Source organism: Paroedura picta, chromosome 4, assembly GCF_049243985.1.
Source record: "Paroedura picta isolate Pp20150507F chromosome 4, Ppicta_v3.0, whole genome shotgun sequence".
Taxonomy (NCBI): Eukaryota; Metazoa; Chordata; class Lepidosauria; order Squamata; family Gekkonidae; genus Paroedura; species Paroedura picta.
The window spans coordinates 116,591,199-116,605,508 of NC_135372.1; the positions used below are offsets into that span (position 1 = coordinate 116,591,199).

At 43.0% G+C, this 14,310-nt stretch overlaps 1 protein-coding gene across 1 annotated transcript in view; it reads right to left on the reverse strand.

The window, feature by feature from the left end:
* Positions 1–2,123: 2,123 nt before the first annotated feature.
* AHCY (adenosylhomocysteinase) overlaps positions 2,124–14,310 on the reverse strand; it is a 32,606-nt gene continuing 20,419 nt past the window's right edge. The window contains exons 8-10 of the mRNA XM_077335306.1: positions 12,704–12,821; positions 6,574–6,768; positions 2,124–2,756 (exon numbers count right to left, since the gene is read on the reverse strand). Coding sequence (XP_077191421.1) covers positions 2,625–2,756; positions 6,574–6,768; positions 12,704–12,821 — 445 coding nt within the window. The 3' untranslated portion in view covers positions 2,124–2,624. The remainder of the gene's footprint in view (positions 2,757–6,573; positions 6,769–12,703; positions 12,822–14,310) is intronic.

Genomic DNA, 14,310 nt, shown 5'->3' on the forward strand with positions numbered 1-14,310 from the left:
TGCAGTTGTGCAGAACATGGTTGGGGAGCATAGCCACCCAGGACCCCTCCCGGCCCATCATTGGCCATTTTGGAATGGGGGAAGGGTCAACATATGTAGTCATATCAACAGTTAATTACCAGTTGGGCTTCTGTCCTGGCCATGGGATGGAACAGTGTTGGTCGCCCTGATGGATGATCTTTGACGCAAGCTCGATAGCGGTGGTTCAGCCATTCTTGTGATGTTACATCTGTCAGTCGCGTTTCATGGGGCCGACCACAAGTTTTTGGTCCACTGCGTTTCACCAGGACAGGAATACGTGGGACAGCCCTCCAGTGGCTGCTCTCCTTCCTGTAGAACTGGACACAGGGGGTTGCAGTGTACGCTGACCGATGCAACGGTGCCCAGGCCTCCCCCCCACCGCAGCATGGCACTGGCCGCATCGGCCTGGAATGGCTAATGCGGACACCGCCGCACACAACCCTAAGTCCGACCACGTCTTTACTCTTGTTCCTATTTTGAATGAAGCAAAAGAATCTTCTGTTACGTTTGGCATTTCTCACTAGCCTAAGCTCATACTCAACTTTAGCTTTTCTAACACCTTCTCTACACACATTGGTTATTTGTTTATATTTATCCTTAGTTATAAGGCCCTCCTTCCATTTCCTAAATTAGTTATTATTCATATCTGTTGAAAGCTGCTTATGGAGCCCCCCTGGTTTTTTAAGGCTCCTCCTGTTTTTCCATCTCAAGGGAATTGTTTGTTGATTGTGCCTTCAGTATTTCACTTTTAAGAATCTCACACCCCTCTCCCATCTCCTTAAGTTTTTCTGAGCAGGGGATTTTACCCAGCATAACTTCATTAAAGTTTGCATTCTTGAAGTCCAGCCCATATGCCCAACTACATACAGCTTTTCTCTCCTCCAGGATTATAAATTCCAAAATCATGTGATCAGTACTATCAAGTGTGTTCACTACTTTCATGTCATCAATTAGTTCTTCCTTAATGGTGTGCATAAAGTCTAAAATCATGGAGTCCCTAGCTGGCCACTCAAATTCCTGAGAAATGCAGTTGTCAGCAAGACAAATCAAGAATTTATTGGACTTTTCATTTTTAGCAGCATTGGTCTTCAAACAATTATCTGAGTGATTGAAATCACCCATGACTCCTGTGTCCCACCTCTTTGAGAACTTTGTAAGGTAGTCTAAGAACATCTTATTCTGGTATCTGCTCGAAGACCACAAAGAAGGTGTACATATGCAGGATACTGCCAATTTTTTCAGCTCCCTTCTTTGGGCTTGTGGGTGCCTCTGACAACAAAAATAGTCATCATATTGACCAAAGTTAACCGTCCACAGGAATCTGCAGCAAGGATTCCCCACAACCATTGTAGGAGTTGGCTGCCATGAATGGTAGACATCACAGGAATCTGTTATGCACGCATGGCTGAATCACATAAAGGTTCTTGACATATGTGTGGACACCTGAGAACCAGAGGATAGGTGCATAAAGTGAATTTTGCAATTGTATTGGGAGGTGCCAAAGCTGCAAGAGAGAAATTGAGTATTAAACAAAATAGCCTGCAATCAAATCCTGAGCATTCACATCCTTTGGTTCTATTTTATTTTTTCATATCTTGCCTTTCTTCTGCGGAACTGAAGGTGACATATATAATTTTTCCAGATAGTCTTCCATCCAGAAACCAATCTGACCAAGACTTCTTTGGTTTTAGCAAGATTACCATAAAATGTGCTGCCAGATTATGTTAGTGGGAATCTAGCAGTTAAAATGAATCTGTAGGTTTGTGGTTCAAATCCATATTTTGTGGGTGTCAGCACTCTCTCCCAAGAGAACAGAACACCTAGTTCCTGCAAAATTTGCCACCACTTGGCTTGAGCTATTTAAAATTGAGTTATTCCCACAAGGTCATGTTTTAGAATTCATATTCATATGGTAAAAACTAAGGTAACAGAATAAATTAACAGATAAAATGGTTGCAAAGCTAAGTATATATTCACAGAATGTTATATTAATCAGTCAGGGCATATCCACTAGCTAAGAGTACTTGAACAGCTGTATGACAATAAAAACGTTATAACAATAGCCCACTTCTTCCCATAATAAAGACAAGGTTACCAGTGCAGATTTTTAACAAACTCAGTTTATGGTGACACCAGTACAGGCACGAGATACAAAAGCTAGGCCACAACAGACACTCCCCACTGGTATGGTCAGAGAACTAAGTGATCCCCCCACCCCCAAACTGCCCCCTGGCTTTTGGGAAGCTGCTTCTGGAGATTATTTTTTCACATGCTCTTAAAGGGTGTGCAACCAAAAATGGAACCGTATTACAACAAAACCCGGAATGAAATGTCTAGGCAGAAACAGTGATCCAACATGATACTTATGTTAAATCTACTGTAGGATGACCCTAATAGAGGCACTGTTCATCTGGCACCATGATGAGAAGAACCTGTCTTGTGGGCTACAGGAACGAGAGGGATGGACCTTTGACAAATCAAAACGGCATGAAGTGTGTCTATGTATGACAGGGGGAAGAGCTATTCTCTGAATCCCAGCAGGGAAGCAAGCACTTTGGATTTATATCTCTGCATCTTGAGATCTTTGGGCCTCCACTAGCTGCTCAGTATCTGTAATGCTCGGGTTTGAAGGGACCATCCTTCGACAAGCCCAAGTACTTGGCCTGCTTATCACTCAGCTTTGTCAGTTTTACACATAGTTTATCAAGATGAGCAGCAGCTACAGCTTCATCCAGCTGAAAGAAAGAATGGAGGGGAAGAAAAATTAGAACCATTACCTGACCGAAGAAATCATAGTCCATTAGACACATGTGGTGCAAGCAACTAAACACTGATTTTCAGATATTAACAGTTAAGCAAAAGAGCCAACAAAACTGATTTGTAGCTGTGATCTACAGACCTAGTCTGCATGCATTCTACAACAGCCCTGCACAATTTCATAAAACATCACTTGATGCAAAGTTCAGTATCCTGGGAATATCAGCTTGCTTTTAAATAAAAAGATGAACTTTGAATATAATAACTATAAACAGTTTTCCTAAATTTCTTTACAATCCAGCTTCCTAAAAAGTCATCCATATAAGTAATACCCAAGAGAAATCTCAGAAGGGGAAAATAAGTGGAAATGTTAAGCAGGTGAGTGGAGTAAAGCTGTTATGTCTTCCCACTGCTTCATGGTAAAAAGCTTAGGGCTGATCCTGTGTTGAGCAGGGGGTTGGACTAGATGGCCTGTATGGCCCCTTCCAACTCTATGATTCTATAATTCTATGAACAAAAAGCAATCTGAAAACTCAGCTCTGGAATCACACACTGCACATTGAAATATTGAACTCACCTGAAGTTTTCTTCTTTACAGTGGGAAAAGTAATCTAGAACAGGCATAGTCAACCTGTGGTCCTTCAGATGTCCATAGACTACAATTCCCATGAACCCCTGCCAGTGTTTGCTAGCAGGGGCTCGTGGGAATTGTAGTCCATGGACAGCTGGAGGACCACAGGTTGACTACCCCTGATCTAGAACAGTTAGGTCACGCCTCTGCTTGCCTAGGCAGGGCAGTTATTATGCAAATTTTTGCAGCCCCCTATCTAGTGACCAGAGCTTGATCTCCCAGTTCTTCATGTCAGACTGCCCATCATGGTAGTGTTGGACATATGTTTGCCATTGTTGTTGATTGTGTCACGTGCGAGCAATTCATCCCTTGGGTAGGATGTGGAAGACTTCGCCCCACTACAGAGAAGAAGCCTTTGGGTGAGTCCAATGTTTCATTCTCCTGTAGTAGGGCCGAAGTCATCCAGAGTGGTTAGCTGTGCTCAAACTGTACTCGAGGTGGGAGATTATAGTCTTTTCTCTTTTTCAATCCTGTGTGAATTGTCGCAGCACGTGACATCCAAAATTGGCCTCCATGGAGTCTGTCTGATCGATGTGATAGTGTCTGATGAAGACTGACCATCCTGCTTGTTATGCTCTTCGCGATGAGTTCCGGAATTTTCTTTTGTGTTTGTTGCGAGGTAGGAACACTATTGTTCTGCACATGCATAGCCTCACTCCTAGGTGCATGAGGTCTGATGTCTGTGCCAAGTGGCTTTTGTTGCTGTGGATCAGGAATCTGTGTTCCTGCAGGAATGAGATAGGGTGCTGGGTGGCCAATTTCACTGTTCTTCAATCCCTGGCCCTCAGCAGCAGGTCTAAGTATGGATAGATATGAATTCCATTTTGGCATAGTCTTGCCACCATCACCTTTTGAGAAAACACGAGGAGGGAACAATAGAACAAATAGTACAGCGGTGTAATGGAACTGCATCTCTTGATGGTAGAACCAGAAGGGGGTAAAGGGGCCTGCCACTGCCCCCTTCTTCCTTGCTGAATTCCAGGGCAAAACTGGACAAAGGGGGGAAATGCGCGCTGGCTAGCAAGTGTGTAGGTGGCACCCAGGGCGTGATGGCTTCAGGACTGCTTCATGAGAGCTGCTGCCTTTGGGCACGTCTCTACCTTTTCCATCCTTGTTTTACTCGCCTGCCTTCCTTGGGGGTGGAGAGATTGCTGCTGTGTCCTGTGCCTCCACCCAGGATCCAGTGGAAGAGTTGAAGCCCGGAGCTCCAGGCTGCTCCTCGGGATCTCTGATGGATGCCTGGACCCCATTCTGCGCTCGTTTCCCTGTCGGTGGACAGCGAATCTCTAGCCCATTGGTGTGTAAGTCCTTTGTGGGAAAACTCCCACAACAATTGTTCTGTCCAGTAGCAATGGAAGTTGAATTTCTTCTGTTCTTCCTTTTACGTTTTGAAATGATATATAAATTGTTTTTTTTTGGGGGGGGGGTTGTAATTATTTGCTGATCAAGAGCAGAGCTCAGGATCTCCTACCTAGGCAGTAGGGCAATCCAAACTGGGAGGTCAGGCTCTGGCCACCAGATAGGTAGCTGCAAAAAGATTGCATAACAACTGCCCTACCTAAGAGAACAGAGGTGTGACTTAACCACTGTGGTTGATTTTGTCCCTGCTGCAGGAGAAAGAGCCCCATGCCTCAATATGTGGAACTTTCCTACACATACACATCAATAAATGGCTGCCATCATATAACAACTCAAACTGAGCACACACAGAGATACACATCTGGGGATGCTGCACCAACTCTTTATCAATTCCTACTATGGACCAAAAATGCTTCCTGCCCTTTCTTTAAAAAATTAAACAGAAGATGGTCCAAGCAAGTACATGTAATATATCCTAGTGATCAGAAGAAAAACCTTTTCTTATTATCATTTCTGAACCTGGCCAAATTTCAAAGAATAATGAAGTTCAGCCTGAGCATCAAACAATTACTATCTGGCTGGTTTGGGAAAATTGAGACCAGATGACATAAAAAAAAAGATGACATTTCTCATCTTACTCTTTATTTTCAGAACAAAGAATTCAATTTTAATTCTCATAATTAAGGAAAACCTCAAGGGAAATAAACAGGAAAATCAGTCAGGTTTAGAGATTTCGCAGATACATAGTAGACACCTGGACAATTAGGACCAGATTGTGACTGGCTTTGCTTAGAAGTTCAAGGACTTGTATGATCCCTCTTAGGTCCTTGTGCTGGGGGCAAGCCTCAATGAGGTCCTTAAAAAATTGCTGATGGAAGGGGCACACTGAAGCCACCACTCCCCTCTTCCATTGAAGTATGTCAGAACAATGCTCCTGGAAACAAATTCTCCATGGAAGCATGAACCATGGAAGTGTTCTGAGTCTCAAGAAAGCAAAAAATAAAACTTGAAAGTGACTTCAAGGCTAGAGAGGCCACAATTAATCCATCCATAAGTCTACATCCTGGACCACAGGTTAGCTGCAACAATGTTCTTGTTACACGATTTATCAAATAATTCTCTCTGTACTCTATGCTAGACATCATGGTTGGATGCCCCAATGTGCAATTTAGCCTGAATAAGGAACCAATAGGAGCGCATAAGGATCTGCATGGTGGTACTATGAAATGGGAGAAAGAGGACCATATCCTCCCACCACATTGTTTCCAAATTTGAAATATTAGTCTCTAAGATGCTGCACAGTACTGCATTTTAAAAGGCACAGCATAGTGCTAAAGAACAACCTACTCAGAAATCTCAGGGGGACAGGTAATTTTCAAAGAAGAACTGGCAAGAGTGACAAGTTAATTTTTACTTTACTTACTTCATTGATACTTTGCTTTTCTCCTCCACAACAACCAAAAATGGTTTACATTGTTCTCTCCTGCATTTCATCCTCATGACAACCAAATGAACTGAGGAAGGCTGAGTATGTGTGAAAGGTCCAGATCATTCAGCATGCTTCCATGGCAGTGGGGATTTGAACCTGGGTCTTGTAGATCCTAGCCCAGCATTCTAACCACTACACCAGGGGTAGTCAACCTGTGGTCCTCCAGATGTTCATGGACTACAATTCCCATGAGCCCCTGCCAGCAAACGCTGGCAGGGGCTCGTGGGAATTGTAGTCCATGAACATCTGGAGGACTACAGGTTAGCTACCCCTGCACTACACCACATTTGTTCCCCAGTCCCTTAGTGCAACTCACCTTCTTTGGCAAGATATGGACTCCTACTGCATATTTGCCAGGATTTGTCCAAAGCTCTATCTGAGCCAGCACTTGGTTGGTAAATGAGTTGCTCATGACAAAGCTAGGATGGCCCATGGCACACCCTAAGTTCACCAGCCTGCCTTCTGCAAGAAGTATAATGTGGTGCCCATTTTTCAGTGTGTAGCGGTCCACCTGAATGGAAATATAAACAATATATAAGACCTTTGTGATTTTTAAAGAGAGGGACGAAACCTGTATAAGAGCAAGCAGACTGCGGAAGGCGGCATGATAAAGACAAAAGAGGTAACTCCTGAGGATAACTGTGGGTTTAGCAGGTAGAATCTTTTAGTAAAAGTTTTTAAAACTACAGTAATATTTGAAACAAATACCTGGAAAACTTCCTTACCCCACCTTTCTTCCAAGGAATTTTCATGTCAGACCTTTCATCAATTTTTCTCGTAGGACAAAACTGTGAAGTAAATCTAACACTAATCACTTCGCTACATTGGTGTATGTACACACGCACACATATACACACACACAGAGTAGGCCTTCTGCCCCTGACTTTTACTGACAGAACTGAGGTTTGAAGCTGGCAATATTCTTGATTGCCTAGCAAGGGTCACTGAAATGGCATTTGTTTCTTTAAAAATGCTCTGCTTCTTTTATTTTTGCAGGGGCCAGCCTCCCGTGGGTTTTTAGATTTTATATTCAAATCTGGGTTTTTTTCAGGCTTATAGAAAGAAACGCCTGTCTTGTCTGGCCCCTTGACTTTATATCTGTAGAAGAGGCCTATTTTTGGTAATGAGAGACCTAATGCCATTTAGTTTGACCCTTGGGAAAGGGCAAGCTGGTATAGGTAGAACCCTGTGTGTGTAAAAGGATACTCTGAAAACAATAACTAGCCTTAATTTACATGCCTCGGCCTGCTTTCTCCTTTCACTGTCCAAAGACCTATGCTGATCTGTTTTTCATAAACATCCTGAACATAAATCATGTTTGTTACTGGCATTTATCTCTTGCCTCAGTGGTCTGTGTCCTTCTTGCCCACTGCAAAAGTTATCTCACATCAGGGAACCCAAAGTCTTTATACTTACTTCCCCAATAACGTCACTGAGAGGAACGCTTACAGTTCTAAACAAACCTAGTCCCCAAAACCCATAAGGAGCTGTGTGAGTCCCCTCAGTTCAAAAAAAGAGCCCGTCACCACTACAATTAACTTAGAAGATAGAACAGCCCTCAGGATTGAACTGTAACACAGATGGACAGTTTCAAATTAAATATGGAATGTGGATGGCTACCATTTCTGCCATGTCTCAGCAAACAACAGTTGCCCCATGTGGTAATATAGACGATAAGGTGTTGTAGTTCATAATTTTTAAGCTGTTTTTTTGCCTTGGAAACCCTACCCTCCAGATGTCCATGGACTACAATTCCCATGAGCCCCTGCCAGCATTCGTTCATGGCGACTGTAGTCCATGGACATCTGGAGGGCCGCAGTCTGACCACCCCTGCCCTACAGAGTTGCCATAAGTCAGCTGTGACTTGATGACACCTTCCACCACCCAATCAAAAAGATGACACTAAGGTAGCGATCCCCAATCTGTGGGCCGTGGACCACATGTGGTCCTTCGACTAATTGGAGGTGGGCCCCGAAGGACGCCTTCCCCCCCCCCCCCGGCCCTTTACTTCACCCCCCCCCCAGCCCTTTACAACACACTTCGGGTGTCATTGTCTCCCATCACTCCCAGATGGGACTATCTCATTGCAGAGAAACAAGCTCAGGGTTCCCATTGATTTGTCATTGTCATGAGTTAAAATTTCCATGAAAATAAAATGTTCCTTATGTTCATTGTTGTGTCATGTCTGTATCTTATTTTGAAGGGATGTTTAAACATTACCATAGCGATCAGAGAGCGTTAGGGCAGTGGTTGAGAGTAGAGGAGTAAACTACCCCCCCCACCGGGCCTCAGTAAAAGGCGTTGAGTGGTCCCCAGTGATAAAAAGGTTGGGGACCACTGCACTAAGGCACGCAAGCAAGGTAAGCCATGTACATCCCCCTAGGAAGTGAGAACAATTCCTGTTACTCTTGTTTATCTATTCCTGTTAATTTTGCATTATAAAAGATTTTTTTAAAGCACTGATAAAAGTCCAGAGATTCTGATTAAAGATAAACTGAACAAATCTGTCCCTAGCAGGTGCTGTGGGGAATTCTTTAGAGTTGCTTGCTCAGTTAGATGTGTTCAGAGATGGAAAAGTAGATGTAATCTTAGCAGGGGGGTTGCAAAACAGTAATGGATGCCAGCAGAACAGATGAAGCAGGAAAAAACACAAATGGCAAAAGCAAATTAAATCATTGAAACTGAGCAGACAAGCAGGTTTAGCAGATTAAGGGGAGGGAGTTGACCCAACAGAGTTTCACTTTCTATTCAGCCTCTGGAAGCAAACGTATTTCCATTGAAGATACAGTTACAGTTATTCTCCTGAATCAGCCAATAGAAGGCAAGAAAAATGGCAATATGCAGCAATGAGATTGGTAACCCACCTAAAAAAAGTTACATGAGGTTATTAATAGGATCCATCCACTTCGGCTTTGCAGCTGGATGCCATCTGTGGCCCCAATTATTTTGATCAATTTTTGTTGATGCATCAGTAATGCCCTTTGGGAAAAGCAGACCATGCTGCAGTATACCCAATATTTACTAAATTTCCTGGTAAATTACAACGGTCTGCCTTGCAAAAGAGGCCGAACTACTCACTCAGTCATAACCTGACCAGGTTATCCCTGTGCTTAAAGATCTAGTTTCCAGATTGAACCTTACCCAATACAAGGTGCTGGTGCTGACTAACAGATTTCTTATCCCACATCATGTATATATGTTATAACCACTAATTAATTAACTTCTCAGAAAGGAACAGGGTTGTAGTTACTTCCCTCTGAAAACGTAAGCTGTCCTTTTCCTTCTCCTTTATATTGCATTGTTCATTGTTATATCATACCATCTTTATTTCATTGCTCTTTAATTTTATGGGTCTACATTTTGGGTCTACAAAAACCCCACTTTCATTTTACTGAGATTGCGTATTGGGATAAGGACCAGAAACAGGAAAGCAATCAGTTACACTCAAGCTCCCCCAGGTAACAGAAATACCAGAGAGAAGTAATATGGACTAAGAGAACAACACATCCCTGAGCAGAGGCTCATGACAATTGCTGAGTGCCTAGATACCTCAGAGGACCAAAACCAAATTGAGCTTGCAGGATTATTTTGTGACAGAACTGTACACTATACTAGTCTTTACTCCATCAATAGCACTGATTTTCAACTTGGCTCCATCTGCGGATACATACATATATTACATAAATGCAATAAAATAAATCCAGAAACCAGAGCCATAAAAAGGAGGACTGTCTACAAATCAAAGCCCCAGATTTGCAGAAGATTCTGAAATCTCAATCTAAATGAACCTATCTACACAAAAACACAAGGGCTGATCTCCCAAATAATAGAAGTAGATCTCAGTGGCCGGATGATTGTAAGGCAACCATAACAATCTTGCCATCCTTCAAACCTTGGTTTCTGTCGGCAAAAAGCAACAGGGATGTACAGGGCCCTTTTCAGGCTTCCCAGCCCACCTTACCTCCCCTCCCTTTTACCCTGGAGAAAGGAATCTATTGGGGTCAAGCTCAGCACTGGACAACTTGCAACCATAAAAAGCAGTTTAAAGGGCATTTTTAAGTGAATAAGGAGAAGACTCCCATCAGAGTATGGTCATTTCTTAGGAATTCTATGCTGCTGGTTCCACTCAGATACTGTTACACTGATGACTCTTGATTACTGACACTGAACATCAGGGTTTCAAAAGTGGCAGGGCAGTTTTTAATAGGCTGCATGAAGGGGGTAGAGCTGTTTCTGGCAGGCTTTTATCTTTACCATGTCCCCAGCACCTGGAAAGTTTCAAAAATGATTAGTACTTTTTGCCTTGGGGGAGGGGAATCCCACACATTCCCCTCAACAAACTATGACAGGGTGTCCCTGAGAAGCCCCAGACTAGCAGCCACCTACAATCAAATGAAAACCAGTAGCTGTTGCACATCAGAAAGGGACAAGGTGGAAATACAGACTCACCCCATAAAAATTCAGAGGCTTTTGCCATTACAGGACAGAGCAACCATGACTGTGAATGTGCTAAAAAAGCAAGACAATCGAGAACAGCTGCAACAAGCCATAATTGTTGGGCAGGCTGGTTTCAGACAGACAATAATATATGCCAGACAGAGCATTCTCGAGAGACTTCTGTCCCCCATCCCCCAAGTGAATAAGTTAGACCAATGCTTCAAATGACAAGGGCTGAGACCATTTAACTGAAGGTGTGGGGATTAACACGTTTAGCTATGCTGCCACAGGGCTTGATCTGCACCGCTTAGTGCTTCAGTCTGTGCCAGGAGCAATAAACAGGGGCTTTGATGGTTTATATTTCCACCCGCCTGAAAAGCCCAACAAGCACCAGCACTTTCTTTCAGTTAAACAAGTAGTCGGACAACTGGTCTTTCCAGCCGGGAATCTGGGTTCCTGACAGCCACCCCTTCCCAACAGGAAGGAAAGGGAACAGCCAGGAAAGGGAACAGCAACCATTTCTAACACAAAATCAAGCAGATGGAATTTCCAGTGAAAAGTCAGAGGTTGCGTTTCTACCGAAACTGCTAACCACTAAGTTACGGGCCCCATGGAAAAAGGTTGCAAGCATGTGCTCCGCTCCTGGAGCTTCAAACGCTGAGAAAAGGCAGCGGGTGCCTCTTTTAATAGGTGTGCAGTTGTACAAGAAACAGGATTATCTAAATATATTACATTCATTTTCCTGAAAATGTTGTTTACCCAGGGATCTGTTCATGTGAAATTAAGAAGACAAGTGTTCCTATTGTCATTTACTTCACCAAAGATGAATTAGTTATTGCAACTCCAGAATTATAAATATTATTTTTTACTACTTTACATGTGCTAAGTCTCTCAGTCCTCCCTTATATCAAGAATTTAACTTGGAGGTGCCACTGGATTTTGTTCCCACCTCTGCTAACTCTTTGTATTTGTAATGCTGAATTACTGCCATTCAGACCTTACCAGCTCCCTAAATTCAATCTCAGCTATAATTACCCAGTCACTTATGCATCTTGATTCTAACTAGCCCTTCCTGACAGCTGCATCCCCCTAGCTATATGTAATGACTGAGGAAATTCTGTTTCATTGTATCTGAAGAAGTGTTTGCACACAAAAGCTTATACCTTGAATAAAACTTCATTCAAGGGCTGAGACCATTTAACTGAAGGTATGGGGATTAACACATTTAGCTATGCTTAAAGGTGCTACTGGGCTCAAACTCTGTTCTGTCACTTCAGACCAACATGGCTACCCACCTGAATTTATTCCCTCCTTTCTGATCTGAAGGAGATAGTAATTTTATGAGCCTGACTTTGTACTGTGTACACTGTATTTCTCTACCATCCAGGAGGTTGGCATAAGGAGAAGGGGCCAGATGGGGCTATCTTGTGCCAGCTTTTAAGTGGTTGTGCCAGTTCCCAATTACACAGGCTTACACACCTTTGGACACTCTTAAACATGGAACCCCACCCTTCTCTTTACCCCTTCCCTTGAACAGGGGGCAGAAAATATAAGACATCTCTCTACAACAAACTACATATAGGTATAGCCCCTTTAACTGTGATGGTGATCAGACACCCTCTTCTATGACTCCCATGAACCAAATGCATAATGCTTAAAACAGCCTTTCTTAACTTTTCTATCGTTAGGAAACCCCTGAAATGTTCTTTAGGCTTTGAGAAACCCCAGAAATGGCATAATCATGCAGAACAGGGTTGGGAGGCATAGCTGTATACCCACTCACCCATGCTCCTCCCCTTCCCACCCTCTCCAGGCCCATCACTGGCCATTTTGGGAGGGGAGGGAGTTTGACATGACTGTATATCTGATGAATGGTTAAAAACTTAAAAATATATATTTAAAATTAATTAACTCCCACCCATTCAGGAAACCCTTCCAGGCCATCAAGAACCCCCAGAGTTTCAGAAAAGCCTGGCTGAGAAAACCTGGCTTAGAACAGAATGACTCACCTGAGGTTTGATGTTCACAGTCTCCGCTGCATTTTCATTCAGCCACTTCACATCAATTTCCACATCAAAGTGCCCAATGTTACATACAATGCTATCATCTTTCATCTGCTCAAAATGCCTAGAATAAAATAAAAAGCTCTTTTTCTGGAACAGTCATTCATTTTATCTTACAGTAAAGGAATTAGAACTGTTTTCCTAAAAAACACTACAATTCAAGTGGGGAGGGACCCACAACCCTGTGACCCCACCTACTCTAGTTAGTGATTTCATTGCAAACTAATACCAAGCCTGTTCTGGGGATAAAATTTACTGTACCATGCAGAGTTGGTTTTTATATTCCACTGTTCATTACTTTAAGGAATCTCAAAGTGGCTTATAATTTCCTTTCCTTCTCCTCACCCCCCACAACAGGCAGCTTGCAAGGTAAGTAGTACTGAGAGGGTTCTGAGGGACTGGCCCAAGGTCACCCAGAATATTTTATGCAGAGGAGTGGAATCAAACCTGGTTCTCCAGATTAGAGGCTCTTAATCACTAACACTATGTCGACACTCTGCCAGAGATCCATATCTGTTGGAACTGCCCCAATGCAGCTCTTCCAAGTTGTGATCAAACCAGGAAAAATCTCCATATGGTCCATTATTCCCAACAGAATATCACTCAGAACCCTATATATTCATGGAATTGAGAAGATGAGGTTATGTTACCCCACATATGACAGGTATTTCTTCCCGTCATCATCTTTTAAATCAGCCTATCTTTAAGTTGCCAGTGCCTATCTGAATTCTATACTTTCATCCATGAGATGAATCCTGCAAGAGTAGGGTTGTGCGCTTCGGCCGTCAAAGCGGCTATTCCAGCCCGAAGCAGCCAGCGCTGCCTGGCGCACCAGTACTGGCGCTGCCCCTCCCCCACGTTGCTGGCTGCTTCGGGCTGAAACGGCCATTTCAACATTCAAAGCGCACAACCCTATGGAAAGAGTTTCAGGTTCATTCTAGTTCAAGGCTCATTTTTAAATATATTTGTACTCAATAAATGGTAGGCTTGCAATCCTACTTGGGCCAGATTTGCCCCAAATGTCACCACATGCTTATTAGGTTAACAAACATTTATTCTGCAAGCTCCTGCTCTACCAGTGAATGGAACTTCATGAGACTTCCTGCTTAGTCACATGATCACTGCTTGTTTTGCAATAAGGACAATGACATCATAACAATGGCCTGTATCTTACACCTCCATCTGAATACTGGGAATTATGAGCGTAATTGGATCTATTAGGCCCCAGGTTCATGGGGAGCTTTATGACAGAGCAGTTTATCTTACTTGCTAGGAGCTTTCAAATAACTTGTACACTGCTTTTAATAATTTTAGAAAAATTTGTATATCGCTTTAATGAGGTCAGCCACCCCGAGACCATGTCGGAGTAAGGCAGCCTATGAAATAGTTTTTTTTTAAACAGCCTCTGGAATTTTATATACATTGTGATGTGATTTTAAGGGATTCAGAATGAGAAGAGGAGCCATACGGTAGTTCTTCATGCTACGCTCCAGAATACTATCTGCTAATTAAAGGACTCTGGGAAGATACATGTAAAAAAATATATTAAAGCC